We start from the raw sequence: 18830 nt of genomic DNA, 5'->3' as shown, positions 1-18830 counted from the left end.
GAAAGAATGGAGAATATGAAGGAGGGAGTGTGTTTTGTTTAGTTTAGTTGAGGGTAAAAAGGTTGTTCAGGGAGGTCGGGGGTGAATGTCAAGAAGATCAACGATAGACTCAGTCCTTGAATTTCAAGAATACAAATTATACCAAGAATAAGCCTGTTTCAGAAATTCGTCAAAAAAACTTTTCGGAGTCAGCACAAAGACACGACTCAAATTCATTCAATTTCAATAGGAAATAAACCACTGTGCCACCAGAATGCTGGCATTTTCCAGTAATGTCCCCGGCATGGCCTTTTCCTCGTGGTGCTTCCCTCCAACTATACTGCTTTTATGTAAGGTCAGAGGGATAACAGGATAAAGGCTGTCCTCTCTGCTCCTCTGAAGGACAAGCACTCTGCCGATTGGATTTGGTGGCCTTCAAGGACAAAAGGAAGAACACTGCGACACAAAGGAAGCAATAGAGGAGGACCAAGATTTCATCTGTCTCTGTGTCCTGAGTGATTGGCAGGGATGGCCAGACCAGCAATCTTTGAGTGCTGCCTCTTTGTGGCTGGGTGCCCTCCATCAGCATTATATAGCGAGACCCGATCCACCGACAAAAACACGCTCGGGGATTCTGGATGATCTGACCTCAGTGGAATAATAGAGCCCATGAAGGCAGCGTTTGGTTTAATTCAGTGGAATGATTTCAAATGTTGATTTGTCTGTGATTTTATTTTACAAGAGCTTGTGCACACAATAACAAAAAGATTAGGGAGGCAACTGAGAACATGTACTAAGTTCAATCCTTGAAACAGCAGAAAAACACCAGTTTGGGAACATTATATGGTACCACTAAGGTGCAAGGGACTTACATGGGCTCTCCAATGATGTAGTGTTACACATCCATAAAGTTGAAGGATTCAAGCAACAGATTAAAAAAAACATAGGGAAAACTTCAGCAGTTACAGATATCCTGACCTTGGGTTGTTAGTATGGGTAACGCTCCAGAAACACTGGATCCTACAATTCCAGCAATGCAACTAAATAACATGAATGGTCTTTAAAACCTGTGTTACAGGTTTAAAGTCAATGATGAGTGCAATAATATAATTTCCCCCTGACTGAAAAGTTCCCAACACAGACACAGAAGTCAAGCCACCACCTTTTTCAAAGGCTGAGTTGAACTAGTAGAGACAAATGAACTGATAATGATGAGTATAATTGTTGGAGTGCTCCTTTAACTCTGATCCAGTGGACTCGATGGAACAGATTTTGTTGTGAAACTGAGCGGTACCATACAAGATATTGCTGGAAATAAGTATGGACTTGAACATTTACACACTTAAGTGTTCAGAATGTCTCTTAGGCACCTTTGTTTCAAAATATCAACATTCTCTATGTCTAAAGACCCTTTTCCACTGATCAAATAACCCACTAACACACACTGCAATGGTATATGATGAAATTACATCACTCCCTGGTCACATGTATCTGCAATACGCACAGTTTTTAATCAGATCAGCTCCGGCTCTGATTGACAGTGATGGAAACATGACACCCGGGTAAACACGCTAATTTGGCATGACAACGAGGTGAGAGAGCTTCTGATCTATATGTTCTTGTGATGTTGAACATGACAACAAAAAAACTGAAAGGCAAACTCCTCTACTGGCAGAGGGAAAGGAGTCAATTGTCTCTCTCTAGCAGATTTACTCGTGTTTTAAAAACCTGCAAGTACCTGCAAATTTTTGTGTAAAAGAGGAATAACTCTTAGAAGCTCTGTATTGGAACCCTGTAAAATCCAGAAATAGGGCAAAGTTTTCTATTTACTTTACAAGGGCACATTACCTGCATGTAGGTAGGCAAGGTCTGGATTCTCGATATCAGCATGATTCTCCTTCAGGTGGTTTCGGAAATCAGTGGGAGAGTTGGTGGCGTGGCTGCATTTGGGACAGTTGTACATCTTCACGCCCTCGTGTTTTCCCGTGTGGAGAATGTGCTTCCGAATATTCTCAGCACAGTTAGATCTGAGGGAGACAAACAAAGATTAAAGACCTCATTCCTTTTTCGGAAGAAATAAAATAATTTAAAAGAAAGTCAAAGATTAAAAGATGAGAGAAAACACAAGATAAACGCTTGGCAATATTCCCAAGAAAAGGTTTTGCAGCATTAACATTCTATTTTGTTGCAATGATGAGACCCACACACTCTCACACACACACACAGACTTACACACACACACAGCAGCTCAAGTTGAGCTTTGGAGCTGTGGGAGCAGACGTTGTTTGGACAGACTCTCAAAGCATTCACAGCCTAAATATGCCTGTGAAACAGTCAGCGAATGACGAAATAAAACACTTTCACATGAACAATATTTACATCTCACAAATTCTTTGATATTTGTTTACGCTCTTTCATTTCTCTTGGACATTTTCTTTCCTTACAGTTGGTCGGTTTAGAGTGTAATGGTGCTAGAGTCTGTGTTACGACTGCCGAAACAGAGGCCAACTAAAGCTTCGTTCAAACTGCAAGCCTCAGTGCTTAATTCAGATCTTCTTACGAAGCTGTTCACATTATCTTTTAAAATGTGGCCAGTATCAGACTCCAAAGTGAACTATCATTAAAAAATCACATTGGGGAGAAAAAAAACGATTGGGCCTGTGAACTTAGTGAAAATGCATTAAAGAAACTATATGTTTGAGGACTTTCGCTATTCAGTATGTATCTTTAGCACGTGTATTAAAGGTGTACAACGAGTCGTGTTGTGTGTGTGTGTGTGTGTGAGGGTTTGCGGGGCTTTGGGCTGGTCAGATAGGGCAGGGCAGGCATTGAGCTACTGCAGGGTGTAGGATGTAATGATGTCAGCTCAGAGAGTCTCACACAACCCTCTGCTGATTAATGACGCTGCCTGACCTGCTCCCAGGCTCTATCTAAACCTGCCCACAGACACACTAGCACACACGCATGTCTTAGTGAAGCCCTGAATGGGCAGGAAACAAACAAACATGCACATACATACATACATAGGTGAACATGAACAGTTCAGTTTGTGCCAAATAAAAAAAAAAAAGGAAAAAAAAAAAGGAAATCTCTGATATGACAAGACGGGTGCAGAATATACACACACAAATCCATAAACACCCACACCCACACACGTGTACCTAAGCACACACATAATGCATCATGCAAGCAAGCATGTGCAGTGTAGAACACAGCTCCATACACACACATAAACACACACCATCATGTGTTGATGGATGGGGCACTCGTGCTCAGTTTGGACCTGACATTCTCGGACAGTATAATACGCAATTACTCTCCCTTATCACCTTGGCCGGGACAATAAAGCCTCACAGTGCCATAGCTCACGCCAGCCAAGGAGAGAATTTGTTTTCACTTTTGCAGAGACACCTCTCTCCATCATGGGGCCACAGTCCAGCCTGGCTCCACCGGGGCCTAAACAGAGCGGGCCCTCGTTGCGTTTCTGTTCCTGCTGTATGACATAAGCACCAGCAAGGGGTGAACAATGAGGGCTCGTCACAAAGCCGAAGACTACAGCAGGCTGGGATGCCACCATCTCAACAAAAGAATAAATAATGCTTTATATGAGAGTTCTGATACAGCATTAACAAATGCAGAAATAATACAGGGCAGCTAACTGTTTAAATATGATTCGACTTCGTTAAGTTCAGCCTTATCTTTATACAAAGATTCCGAACGTGAATTTGCAGAATCTGTACGAGACAGGTGGATTTTGGGGACATAGGCCTTCTGCTGTATGTGTACAATCACATGTGAGCAAGCTGGGGTTGTAAGCAGTCCATGTGGAAAGCAAAAGAGGCGGAACACATTGGCCAAAATGCCTCGGCTATCAGCTTTTTTATTTATTTACATTCATATGCAGATAGCTTTTAACAAAGAATAGCCACAATGTTGTCTGCACCTATAAAACTGTTTGTGTTTTGTTGGGAGTCTTGTCCTGGACACCTGCAGGAAGCCACAAAATGTTGTCCGATGCCCCCAGCGGCTATTGTCTGACAATATAGCCGCTGGACTGAGATTGTTCTCTTTCTGACTGAATTTTGTATTTCTGGCTGTAAAAGCAGATATTTAAAAAACACCTAAAAACCTCCAAAAAATAGTTTTATTATAAACCAGAGTTAACAAGCATTGAAAGCAGAAACACAGACTGAATCTCCACTAAGGCCTGATTTCAAAACCACAGCTTTACAGTAAGTGTATTGAGTTTGAAGAATCTGAAAAGGTTAGAGCATCTTCATGAGTCTTACGAACTGGTGATGGATAAATATGTAAATAACCATTTATATTTCCACATACTGTCAATTACTTATCCAGCAATCGCATTGTTGTAATTACGGTGCTATCGGCAGCCGCTAGCAAAACAAGAACAGGTTCACAGACACATCATGGCCACATCTGTTGACTGTTCTTTTGCATAATGAAGAAAAAAGACGGCCTTAAAAATTTGAAACTGCCACATGCTCATGAATTAACGCAAATCATGCGGCTAAAAAATACATTTAATACCGAAAGTGAACTGATTTCTTATTCGAAAGGGGGAGCATTAAAAGATAAAAAATTTGAAGCGGAGATAAAAGGTTGTAAAGAGAGCGCGGGTGGATTCCTAGGGGGGCCATGCTATCTCTCAGATATGGTAATGGCGTAATTGTCATATTAAAACAACACAACGTACGTTTAGGAGTCAGCAGGTGTCACAGTTAGTGAAAGCCCACACCAGTCCTCCTACTATACACTGTATTAATTAGTCTAACACTGTTTCAACTTCCTCCCCCATCCATGTACTCACCATGGGAATCAGCCATACTGACGCGCAATGGATATATCACCCCTTCTCTCCCTCTTTCTGCTGCTCTCTCCCCTTTATTTCATCCATTTCCATATTCCTCCTCCCAACGAGTGTATGGTAATGGGAGAGGTGTAATTGAGAGGCGCTTTGTTAGAGGAGATTTAAATGTGTTTCTTTGTGTGTGTGTGTTGAGTAGCAGGGGGGGGGGTGCTGTATTTGGATCATTGGCGCTATTTGGATCTTATTCTGCCAAGGAGGCCCAGTTATCATCATTAATGCCTCCCCCTCCTTCTCAACTCTCCCTTCACTTTACAAGGTCGCAGGCCCTCCTCGTATTGACGGTAAAGATGTCATCCTCAAAGCCGCCGTTGCCGTGGATTGAAACGATACTTTAACAGGTAGATTGAACACATGAAGGCAGCAGCATTCAATAAACAATAATAGCCCCAGGAGGAGGGTAAGATGGCGGGAGTCGGAGGTTACATATCAATTAGACTGTTTAAGATGCCACTGTGACTTTGATGAGAAAAAGGGGCAAAAAACCTGCTCATTGTGAACAATACAAACGTATCCTTAAACAGTGAAGCAAAGAAGTTTTGCGGCATGCATAAATAGCCAAATAGATGCCATTAATTGACAGCCCAGGACTCCTTGTGCAATATCATTAGAATATTTTACCACCATTTCCAACTATAATTATCTCCCTCTATTATCTGTCTCTGAATAAGGGATGAGTGGCATATGATGGATCATTCAACCCCCTGCTCATTTACATGCATTTGAGGAGCAGCCTTGATGGCGATAACGTTGTATCAAGTGGCTTCCTTCGATATCGTCCATAACATTTAATAGGGGATTTTTTAATACCGTATATCAGATGGATCACGTTAAAACAGTCATAAACACAGTCTATAACTTAAAACTGTCAATCACTAGGACCAAGACCTTCATATTCCTTTACGGTTGCATCATTTTTATTTCATGAGACCGGCCTACACTGAAAGGTCAAATGTGCTAACTCACCAAGTAGCTCCTCATTGTCATCAAACCACCGGAGACGTCAGAGTGTAAAAACATGGGGCCGAGGCAAGGCCCCTCACGGCTGTCTGAGGCCCCCACATTCAATTCCTCACATTAGCAAGCCAGCGGGGCATTTCCCCCAACCTCCCTCCTCATCCACACTTCTTCCCTCCCCTCTGGACCCCTATGAACCCCTGAGGCCACCAAAATGTTAATTGGGCTTCTAATTTACTGTTTCATTTGCCACTATCTGTAATGATTATTAAGTATCAACGCAGGAACAATGGGGCCAGGGACATTTGGCTCTCTCTATGTGCAGTATCTTTCTGATGTGGGGGTTAGTAAAATGTGGTGGTTTGATTTTGGACCAAAATTTGCCAATGAAGAAAATAACAAATCTGCTAATTCATATGACTTAATAGTTTTTTGGTATATATTTTCGATACTTAATGCCTTTGATTCAATGAGACTTAGTTTAATGAGATATTTGGATATTTGGTCTCAACAAATATTTGTGTCATCCTTATCTTACAGAGTTGGGTTTCTTTCTTGGGTTTTCAGGTTATGGTGTCCCGAGAGGAACACATTTTCTGTCAAAACAAGAATTGAATTCTGGGCAAAACAACAAATGTCGGCTGTTTGCAGAATTACTGCACAGTATCAGCACTTCTAATCTATCAGAAACAAGAGTGAAGAGCGATTCTAGTGCATTTTTAGGAGGAACTTAGGCTCAAGTGCATTGAGCCAAATAGCTTAGTATCCAACCCTATATCCAAATACATCGACAAAATTGAAATGTGACCTCAGGGTTAGATTAGCTAGACATTAGCAGAGAAGTCAAGGGATCACCAAAGCTCTTACAGTTCATATTGAAGGATAATTTCACGTTGATCCATCAAGAATCTACCAACATCAACCTTAATGTAACAGTAAAAGCATCTAAAAAACTGTAGGATCCATCCTCCTGGGAACACGAATGTCTGTAAAACACAATAGAAATCCATCCAGTTATTGTTAAAATACTGTAGTTTGGACCAAGTTGGCTGACTAATAAACCCGCACTGCCATTTTACACCAACTGTAAATGTAACTACAAATCTCATGGTTGAACTAAATTATATTTGTGATTATTTAGCCACAATATCTTCACATCTTCTGCAAATCTTTCATCAGATAAATTACTCTACACACAACTTAAGGTACCAGATGAGATAATGCTTTGATCGTTAAATTACTCAACTCTGATTATCGCTTCTCAGCATATCCCCCCTCAAAGTTGTATGCATACAAAAGAGAAATGAAGTGAGTGGAGTATTTCACTGCAGCGGAGCAGGTGTAGCAAGCTGCTGAAATGACTTTGTCACAGAGCGGAAAAAACAAATGAAGAGTACATCTAAAACTAATGATGGGTTTGAGATCATTCCTTTTCACACTCTTCTGCCACAACCTGACGAGGAAGAACAGGATGAGGGAAAGAGAGAGAGAGAGAGAGAGAGAGAGAGAGAGAGAGAGAGAGAGAGAGAGAGAGACAAGGGGAGGTAAGAAAGAGAGAGAGAGATGGAGATGTACAACGCCAGCCAAAACTTTTTCAATTTCACCGACAATTTCCTCTGTAATTACTGATGTGGTATGATGGTGTTTTAATGACAGGGACCTGCCGGTGACAATGTGTGTGTGCGTGTGTATTTATTTGTGTGCATGTTGGGGGATCTGGCTGGGCCTGATGATGATGCTAGAGTGATGAGATGGAGTCATGCTGTGTAGATTAGACCTGTCTGCCCTCCACCTCCCCCAGTCTCTCTCTCTCTCTCTCACACACACACACACACACACACACACACACACACACACACACACACACACACACACACACACACACACACACACACACACACACACACACACACACACACACACACACACACACACACACACACACACACACAAATGACCAATCACCCCTATGATCATCGGTGCCATGGTGGTGGCCATCAGTGCCACCATCCGTGGGCGGGTCAATGAGCCAGTACCTGTAATCGCACCAGGGGCAGCGGTATGGTTTCTCCCCGGTGTGAACACGTTTGTGCCGCGATAGGTGAGACTGTGTAGTGGAGGCGAAGTTGCAGAGCTTGCATTTGAAGGGTCTTTCTCCTGTGGGGTACAGAGGTTGAAGAGATGAGAGTGACAGACTGAAGGTTTTGCACTGACAAAACACACACTGACATATAAACATAAAAACCCAGGTGGAAGGCTACGATGGCCATGACCTGGCTAATGTGACGATACTCTGCTAACTAAAAGATATTTCTTAAATTGATCCGAATTTGTGATGAATTTTGAGACTGATTCATGAAAAATGAATCAGTGAAAAACACAAACCCGGCATGCTGTAAATTGCACCACTTTTTGTACGTGATATTATGATTACTTCTCATGACATCACTGCAGCGTTTACCATTAATTACCTAGACTTTGGCAGCCACATTAAACCATAGATTAATTTGTACCATCACACTTAGAAGGGCACTGGGACAGCGCATCCTACTCCAAGGCCAACACCCTATCTCGCAATGTTGACAAAAGTAAAGAAAATATCTCGGATCAAACCACTGAATTGTAAAAGTATGGATTCTTCCTTGGTCAATATCCAACCCTTCTATGAAACTGATAGAACATTGGTTCAGTAGTTGTTATGTTGTCTGGATAACAGAAAAACAGCATGAACATGAAGAAAAGACCTCCTTTAACGAGAGATTGATACGAAAAGTCAGCTGGAGACACTGAGTGGAAGTTGCAGTTCAAGCTGAAACACTTAAAGCAGCACTGAAAGGATTTGTGTCTGCACGACATTTGAGACCAAAATAACCAAAGTAACCTAAATAATTAATCTTACAGTGAGCAGGATATGCTGAAACTTACAAATGCATGGAGGTATCAAATCAACATGAAGTTCAAATGGCTTGACCAATGTATTTAGGTGCAAGTGTTCTCTGTGTGTTAGTTTCATTATTTTGATTTCACATTGCCAGCCAGTAGCAGTGAGGAGGTATTTTACTCAGCAGCTTCAGGAATGTCAGTGTTTAGAGCTAATAACTCACAGAACATCACAGTAGTTTGTTAACAAGGTATTCAATTACTGACAGGAATAACACGAGACACTAAATAAATTATCAATGCTTTCTTTAGGAAACACGAACCACATAATAATATTGGCATTAGCAGCAGCAGTTAGATATCTGTACCAGCTAAATTCTGACAAGCACCCAATGTCAGACAGGGTGGTCCCCTCATGTGAAGCTGCACCACAACAGATTTGAATAAACAGCTAAATCAGTGGAATTGACACATGTCAACACAGGAGAGGAGGACAGAAATTAGAGGTTTCCGGGGCGGAATGACAGAGGAAGAGCAAACAAAATGAATTATGAAAACCCCAGATGAATATTTATAACAGGATTCTTGATCCTTGGGCGCCTGCCAGACAACGGTTAAGAACAGCATTTGTTTCACGATCCCAATTTCAAAAAAAGGGCTTGTTATTGACAGTCTATCTGAAAAATGCAATTTCCCTAAGCGACAGAATGACATGGTGAAATGATAACTGAAATTAAAAATATCAGATTCAGTCAGCCATCCTGGTACACATGCCCATCACTGACAGCAGCAAGTCACAGTGATAGGCCTGCATGAGTGTGTTTGGGTGTGTACAAGCAGTTCCTAAAACTACGTGAACAAAATATTGTTGTTGTTCAGATCTTCAAGTGTCAGTCACCATCCAGAATCATCTTCATGGAGCACGGTACCAAAGTACCACAGTTGGGTTGTGTGACTGGATTATTTCACAGCGCAAGTTCAGGGTGTGTGTGTCGTTTCTTACCCGTATGCTGGCGTCTGTGCTTGGTGAGGGCGTGTCTCGTGCCTCCCGCAAAACCACACAGGTCACACAGATAAGACTTCTCTCCTGTGGAGGCAGAAAGAGAGAAAAGAGAGTGTTGTCCTTGAGAAACATGAGAGAGGGGAGGTAATGGATTTGTAGTCATCAGAGTTTATTCAACCTCTGTGTTTGGAATCAGAGTGGCTCACACTGGTGGAAACAGGTTTTTCAGATTTACACATTATAATTTTCACTTGGATTGTGGTAGAGGAGAGCAGTACCCTAAGAGTGAAAGGGTGAGAGGTTATATTAGGGGACAGAAAAGAAGTAGATTTTAACAGCTTTTTAAGAGCCGATTCAATCCTTTACAATGTGGCCCAATCTAGCCTGATACTGATCGGTTTGGTGCACAGACAGTTTAAATAGATGATTGACATGTCTCCACTTCCTCCCACTATCCAGAAATGAAGCAAACCAAATTTGTTCATTTGCCGCCTGCGTCTGTGCAGTGGCGATTGGGGGATGGAGCTGTGGGGGGCTGGGGGCGGGGTCCCACGGACACACTAGAACAATTATAAGTCAATCTAAGCTGTCAATCATGACATTTCACAAATAACTAATTAAACCAAACTGGAAACATAGGTGTGATGAGAACTACCTAAAATAGCAGAAACCATGAGAACAGTATATTTGACTTTTTAGTTTGGTCCATGTCCTATCCACTGACATGGAGGAGGCAGGGTGTAAGACCTATCCTGCAGTCAGCCACATCCAACAGTTGTATCATTAGTGAAAGAAACAGAAGCAACAGCTGTGACACTAAACTATCCTTCAGTACAACATTGAAATCAATGACGTTCATGTCATAAATACCAACATACAGCAACAAAACCAGTTTATTATTTCTTTCTGTTGAGTATCCTGAAGTGTTCGATCAGATAGAGCTTAATAAACTCATGTGTAAGTTCTAAGCCTGTGTGTGGACGTGCATTATTTTGCAGCCAGCTTGTTTCGACACACTGGGACTGCAAGTGATGCGATTACTAATAAAATAAACTGCTTATCCTGCTGCTATCATTCACATGTCTATGTGAAGCCACTCGACTCATGACATTCGCCTTTGTTTCTGTTGTTGTCTGCCTCAGCTCAAATAAGTGTAACGTATCTGTCTATGATACTTTTTAATTTCAATGATGTTTCAACAATAATCAATAACAAATACAATGAAATAGTACTATAACAACCTAAAATATCAAGGAGTGGTAATACATAAAAAGTGACAGGACACAGGGGTGACAGTAGAGGAATGGCACGCAGTAAATGGTCCAGCCATGAGGGATTCGAACCAGTGACCTGCTGCTCAAGGCGTATGCCCTTGGACTATGTCTCCTAACCATTTGGCCAGAATAAGAGACACTGTATCAAATCAGAGCTACCGCTGAAGTGCCATTGAGCAGAATCTTAGAGCTGAATAAACGACAGAGAGGAAGGAAATGTTGAGTGAGTGAAATTACGAGAAATGTGTGGAGAAGGAGAGAGACAGAAGTGAGAAAAAAAAGACAGACTGAACAGATGAGCAGTGGCTCTAGTTGGCTAACAGATGAGCCAAGCAGAAGTCACAGCTCACTAGTGTATATCCATCAGAGCTCTCACAGCTAACTAATTCCTCCAATCAGATGGATCCGTGTAAATATGTCAAATGGGGGACGGGAAATTGCCAGTGTGGTTTATTGACTGTGATAAAATCTGAAAAGCACCGCTGAACATAATTACATACTTGTCAGAGCCATAAAAATTAGCTTTATTATCAATGGGATGGTTTTGTACAACTTCATTTAGGGGCGATGCCTTCCAGATGGGGAGCGTGGAGAGCTTTTTTACATTCCTCCTCTCTTCCCTGCATCTGGCTCTGTCATTAACAGCATGATGCTCTCTCTCTCTCTCTCTCTCTCTTTCTCTATGTGCCATTGCACACAAGCAGTAACACACTCCTGCGCGCACACACAAAGACCACAACATTTGTGATAAGACTAGCTCAGGCAAACACACAAACACGCACACACACACACACACACACACACACACACACACAACGAAGATATCCCCACATTTATACATATACACAAATCATACTGCTTGTGGTGTGCTATATGAACACGTTATGTACCAGCACATATCTGGAAACTCTGTGTGTGTCACAGGCTGCATGTACTGTATGTACATCATGTGCAGCCAGGTTCCCTGTCACTTAAATATAGCCATCTAAATGCTGATGTTGAACTCCAGCTCTTGCCAAACACAGATAACACATTTGGGTGACTCTTCCAGCTGGGCGTCAGCGGTGCTCTGCTCCTCCTCTGCACAGATAGCAGCTTTCACCGGGTCCGCAGAGACAAAATAGCCTCAAGTCTCCTCTGTTATATCCATTGAAAGCCACTCGACTGTGAGGCGAGTTTTAATGTAGTGCCACTTAGAAGGAAGAGAAACAGCCTTAAAAAGGTACATTTGCCAGTTCATACAGTTTCCTGTTCCAATCCCAGCATGGATGGCCTTTAAAGAAACAATGTTTTCATATAATTAAATGTCTATTCTGCTACTTCATGTAGCTGCTGGAAATCCTCCCTTTTACATTTACTGTTTTAAATATATGACGTCTGATATGCCGGGAAAAAAAGGTTGCAGAATCAGAAAATGTAAAATATTTCATATTTTTTATGGCAACATAACAGCATTAAATAAAAGGGAATACTGCGTAGTGTAAATTTGGTGAATTCTTGAAAGCAGAAACACCGGAGCAATATATCAGATTTTTAGAGCCATTAAAACTTGGTTTTAAGTCTTAGGTATTCCTCGATAAACTGAAATATGTTTCTCTCTCAATAAGCAAGTTAGTGAGGGTTTTTACCTTAAAGCCAAAACCTCAGCTAAGACCACAAACATTACACTACAATATTACGTCATTACATTTCTTAATTTATGCACACAAACAATTGATATCATAATTGTTTCGAGCTGAGTCCTGTCTACTTCAAATCAGTGATTAAGAATAATGCAAAGTATCCCAAAAATGTTACATTTTTGCGGATTCTTTTTTGTTGTTTGATACTAGGAGAGAAAAAATGTCAGGTTTTTTTCCCCCCTGTATCTCTAAACTGTAGATGAGTTACGAAGCCTCTGGTCAGACCTTTTCTCCTTATCAGAAAAACAACTGGTCATCCTCCCCTCCTCTGCTCCCTCCCTCCCCTCTCTCATTACAACCAACGCTACAAGACCCCACCACAGAAAAATCCATAGCCATCGATCCCTTCGCCCAGCCGCGGTCGCCACAATTATTCTTGAGGAGGAAACGTTGGCGATAAATTACATGTGTGCTTTTCATCTGCTGTTCTGTGGCGGTGAACCCTCTGAGGACCTAGGTGGGGACGGTGGGGTGGGGTAGTACGAGAGTGACGTGCGGCTGTCAACACCAGAGGATCTGGCTGGCTAAAGGCCAGTTTATACTTCAGTGTAGAATCGACGCAGCAGCCGTCCCACCCAGCCACCCACGACACAACCTTAAATTGACTACATTCAACCCAGATTCACCTTCACCTCTACCTTTCATCTCTACATGAATAACACCTAACCTTTGGTTTAAACATTATTCTAACATAACAGTAACCCTAAAACCACATCCTCATCTTTTACAGCCTCAGCCTGAACTCAACCCTGACTCTAAACCCTAAACTCAAACATTAATCCTCAGATGCCAAAGAAACACAAAGCTGCAAACACAACTCAAGCTGTGGGTCACAAGCATTCACTTACACAACCAGGTGTACCCAAAATCCAGCACCAGTCACGAGAATGGCCCTGAACCACCTTTCCCGCTTTTGTGTGTGCATGGAGAGACGCTAAACTTTTTGAGGATTTGAATATTGGACTCATCGCTCATATTCTTTAGTTCCCATGATACACCTCAACCCTCCACCCCTTCCTGGAATTAAATATACCTTATTGCGAGACAATAGAAGAACTTTGAAGTCAAAATATACAACCTTTCTTTGCAAGTATATATATTTATATGTCCCTGTGTGTGTGTGTGTGTGTGTGTGTGTGTGTGTGTGTGTGTGTGTGTGTGTTTTAAATAACCCCGGAGGAGTCGCATGCAGCTATAATTGCCTCCCTCATTAGTTATGTTTTAGCAGGAGCGGATGGGAGGGCAATTAATTTTACCGCTTAATTTTTGACACAGAATCCGCTGCTGTATTGATGTGCTCACCATTTTGGGTCTCATTTTTCAGGGAAATTAATTGACAAAGTGCGAAGATTTATCAGCATATCGCCAGATTAAGCGACAAACTGAAGCAATGAGGAAATCAATTGTGGCCCTGTCGCTGTGCTCACCTCCCCAACCCCCCTCAAACACAACACCCCTCCCCACAACCACCAAGAGCCTGGGAAAGCTGGGTGGGTCAGACGCAGTGCAGTTATTTATTTATTTGAGTGGCTCATTCATCAGCCGTTACAAATGACCCTGGCGGCTGACGACCACTGACTCCCCCTCCCACACACAGATACCCCGCCCTCCTCCTCACCCTCCCTCAGACGCGACTGGTGTGTGAGCAGGGAGCGATTAACATAAAAAACACACAAATCATGGAGGAACAATGAATCCTGTTAGAGGCAGGAGAAGGAGAGCAGAGGTGTTAACTTTTTTTTTTGAGGGGGGGGGGGTTCTGTGAGTCACACTCATTGTTCCTGACCACAGGATGATAAAACTAGATATTTTCTATATGGTTTGGCCACAATGCAGTTGTAGGTGCAATGCAAAATACGTACTTAACATTGTTGATGCGGTCTTTATTAAGTGCTTATTGCTGCATCATCGGTTGTTATGCCTCTGAATTGCCTTATTCGGAGCAAACATTTACATAGAACCATTTACAATGATAATGAGGTTCACCACAAAGCATTTATTGTAAACTTTCAAAACTTTTGAAAACAATGACTGGACCTCAGAGAGATTTTGACAAACGCAGGGGTCTCATTGAATGATTCCTTTCGCATTTCATGAGCTGTAAACAGCCGGCATATAATGCAATTCCTCACTCTATAAGTTAAGAGGAAAGACATACTTTTACACACATAGTTAATTTGTTTTAAAAAGGGACCTGTTCAGAGAAAAGGAAAGTCCTTTTTCATCACTTGACTACTCCATTTAATGTTTAACTTTGGAAACTTTTTAGTTTGTAGATATACAAGTTATACAAGCAGAACACAAGATCAGTTTATAAAAATGCATTATTATAGATTAATCCACCAAGAATAATATGAAGCAGTTTATATTAGCTCTACCTGTTACTTTAATGTTACTTTAAATAGCATGCTTCTCAGCTAAACATGCTAATGTTTGTTAGGAGGAGACAAACAGTGTTTAATCCATCCCTTTAACTTCAGCTCTTTTACTTCTGGCTTGCGAAAGCGGAAAATATAAAAAAAAACAACATCATCGTACAAACTCTTTAAACAGAGAGTATCACTCTTACTGCGGTCCTATTGTCCAATTCCTATTCCTCTTTACCATGTGAAGAAATCCAAAGCTTGACAGACCTGCCATGCCCTGTAACAATCACCATTTGAGGTATAGAGGTTTAGCAAACAGACAAACTTTATCATTCCAAATGATATTTTGACAAATGATGACAGAGGGGACCTGTCGTCTCCTCTGTATCAGTTCGGCTCCATGTGAATAATGGAGTCCGACAGGTCTGCATTTTAGTCTCCTTCTCCTCTTACATCTGTACGGATGATTTGTCAATACAGTGGAATGAATGAGGAACAGGGTGAATGCTTGGTAATTCTATCAAAGGCAACTATTGTAAGCAGATGATTTGGAGATTCTCTGTCCATGTAGTGCTGCTCTACAACAGTTATTGACACAGCATGCTACAAATTGTGACATCAAATATATTGAAAAGAAGAGTGTTATTTTGATTGGCAGAGGATGAGTTCTTCCTGCCTGTTGACTGTGAGATTAATACGTTATTTGGTCAATAACATGAACACTGATCAGATGTAAGGGTGACGGTGAAATAAATACAAATGTACAGATAATATTGCGATGCAGGTCTAGTGAACCTTGAGAGCCTCGTTCAAACTCACTGCCAAAGAGTGTGGGTACAGTTAACAACAATAATAATATAATACATTATGCAATTATAATAATATTTAAAGAAAGAAGGTGACTATTTTAGTGTGGTAAAAGTTAGACTAGGTAATGGTACCAAAACTGTGGCTTAATAATTGAAGACTGAAAGAAACCATATTATTATAAACTAGATATAACATTTTTATTAAACTCTATATTTGTTTTATATTATGTATCCGTTAGACTTTTCATATTTTTGGGATTAATAAAAAGTCATTAAATGTTATGGACATTTAACGGATATTGCTGAAAACTGAACGCAAAGCATTTACTCTATACTGAATTCAGCAATGTTATTGTGTAGAATGTGGAACCACTTGTTTTTTTTTGTGCTGTGAACCCCTCATGAGCTGTGTCCTTAATAAAGATGAATGGATGAAAAAAGACTGGAAATTGGCTGTATTTTTGGTGCATTGTTTTGAGGGATTAGAACGGTTACTTTATAGGATTATAAACCAATTACACACGCATGACAAAACCAAATCAGTCAAGACTTCAGCAAGTGACTTTTTCAGCCAGATCTCTGTGTATCACTATACTTGGCTCCGGCACACACTCTTCAGTCATACTTCCTGCTACGGTACAAGAATAGTTCAACTTTATATATACCACTCCATAGTTAAAATTGCGTCTTTATGCCATGTAGAAGCTGGTTTATAACCTTTGAACAGATCATAAACATGCAGATAACATGTGTGTCAGGTCTCAATGAGTGTATAGCAGTAGCTGACACACTCTGCGAGGACTGCAACTGGATAAGGAATGTCGGAGGTCTCAACAGAGTAAATTGTGTTAGCTGTTTTTGGTCTTGCTAATCAAGTCAGGTCTTGTCGCTCAGGAAAATGGGGTTGGTTCAGGTTTAATCTTAATTCTCCCATTTTCCAATGTTCATACTTGGTCACCCTTGATCTTTCTAGCTCTCTTATTCAATCACATTCTTTTTCCATCTCAATCACTTCTTTGCTCTCTTCAAGTCTGAGACACATACACACAAAACACCACCACCACCCCCATCACCACGCCACCTCACACCTTTCCAGGTGACAGGTAGGTGACAGCCTGACGCCAGTCGCCTGATGGGGAATGATGAGTGCTGGAAACAAATGAAAATAAAACGTCTAATTATGTCAGTGGTGCCTTGACGTTACATCACTGTTAAAACACATTTAAAATAACATCCAGCAAGTCCCACACTTACACACACACACGCAAACACACACACGCAGCAGGCACCCGTGACGGATGGAGGGCTCTCCTGCAAGCGCTCAGTCAGGCTGTCAGGCCACTGGCTGCTGCTGCTTCTGTCATTGACTTAAAAGGGCATCAAGGAGCTGTGTGTGGGACATTACTGAGGCCGAGGGGAAACTGCTGGGCTGCAGCATAAAGACACTTTCAAAGAGGCTGACTTGGGCTCCTATCGAGGGGCTATTATTCAAGACAGTATCCTCCCACCGCCCACCGCACCATCTGTCTATCCTAAGTTTTTAGAAAGTACAAAAACTCAGAACAGTCCCACAGTGTACTCTACTGTACATATATAAATTAATGGGAAGGATGGGGTAAGAAAGAAAGTGCAGCTTATATAAAAAAAAATTATACAAAATTGAAAAAAATGATTTCAAAGGTGAAAAAATGTTTTCTCTTTTCATTTGATTTCTGCTCTTATCCAGCATTTTGCGTTGGAACCAGTGTCACAGTGACAAAAAAAGAAAGAGGGTAAACTGCAGCCGGTGATTATCACATCACCATAATGTATGTATGTGCTTCTGCACTGCTCAATACATTAATCATATAAATATATTTGTGAAATAAAAACTCAGCTTGGAAATCCCATAGTTTTAAATCAGTAGAACATTTCTCTTTTTAATTATCTACTTAATGGTTCTCCTTTTTTGACAATGTCAATGTGTGAATGAACTGACGTCACAAATGAAAATACATTAAAACTTTCTTATCCTCCATTTCGCATCAGAGTGGATAACCGAGCTTGACAGGTTTCGATGAAACACTTTCCAGGATGGATGTGATGAACAGACTCTGGCTACATCCACACTAATACGTTTTTGTTTGAAAACTCATTAACTCTGCTACGGATAAAGATTTGTTAAAATGGAGAAGTTTGAAACGGAGCTGGCCCTCTTTTCCTAGTCTCCATAATGAAAACATTTAGAAACTGCTGATTGGGTCTAATCGATCACAACATAACCTGATTCGTTAGGCTCCTATCACATGACCTCCTTTTGGAGAAAACAAATCGGTATTAGCTTTGGCTACCATTGTAGAATGCAACATGGATAAAACAATTACAAGCATTGCTGAGTGTGTTGTCTTTGCTCACAGCTGTTGTGCAGTTAAATTCAGCTTTTTACAATGATTTAACTGCTTACATGAGTAGAAGATGAGCATCTCCTGTTTACAAAAGCACACACATACCATGTGTACGTGTGCGGTCACGTGAGATGCGTTTTCAGGCGTGTTAGTATGGATGGTAATTAAAAATGATATACAGTCAAAACCCTTGTGTGGACAGACACATTCTTTTAGCTTTAGTTTGAAAATGCCCTTTTAAAAATGAAATGTCGTTGTATGGATGTAGTCTGGAAATACACATCACAATCCATTGGAATTGGGATGAATACAAATCCTTAATTTCGGCATTAATCAACGCTTTAAGTGTGAAGGATGGCCAAACAAAAACACATAACAAAGACGAAATTTGAAAAACTTTTCAGTCCTTTCCTCCTTTTGGCTTCTCACAGTCTCTATTAAAATATATTTGGCTGAAGTATTATCATTCAACAGCAACGGTCCTATTGGGAGGTAACCATGGCTTAACCATAGAACAAGAGTGTCTGCAAAAATGCCAAGAACTAGTTCATGACTTTCTCTGGATGTTGAAAATCTGTACAGATGGACAAGTCATGGCTGCTATCAGCCAA

General features: G+C 41.1%; 1 protein-coding gene across 1 annotated transcript in view; it reads right to left on the bottom strand.

Moving 5' to 3' along the window:
* The window catches only part of znf407 (zinc finger protein 407), a 147990-nt gene that overhangs the window by 41238 nt on the left and 87922 nt on the right, over window positions 1–18830 (bottom strand). Inside the window, exons 7-9 of the mRNA XM_053433083.1 lie at window positions 9705–9788; window positions 7858–7978; window positions 1828–2006 (exon numbers count right to left, since the gene is read on the bottom strand). Of these exons, the coding sequence (XP_053289058.1) occupies window positions 1828–2006; window positions 7858–7978; window positions 9705–9788 (384 nt within the window). The remainder of the gene's footprint in view (window positions 1–1827; window positions 2007–7857; window positions 7979–9704; window positions 9789–18830) is intronic.

Source organism: Pleuronectes platessa, chromosome 10 (assembly GCF_947347685.1).
Source record: "Pleuronectes platessa chromosome 10, fPlePla1.1, whole genome shotgun sequence".
NCBI lineage: Eukaryota > Metazoa > Chordata > Actinopteri > Pleuronectiformes > Pleuronectidae > Pleuronectes > Pleuronectes platessa.
Note: the sequence above shows the minus strand (reverse complement) of the source record. Positions and strands in the feature narration are given on the sequence as shown.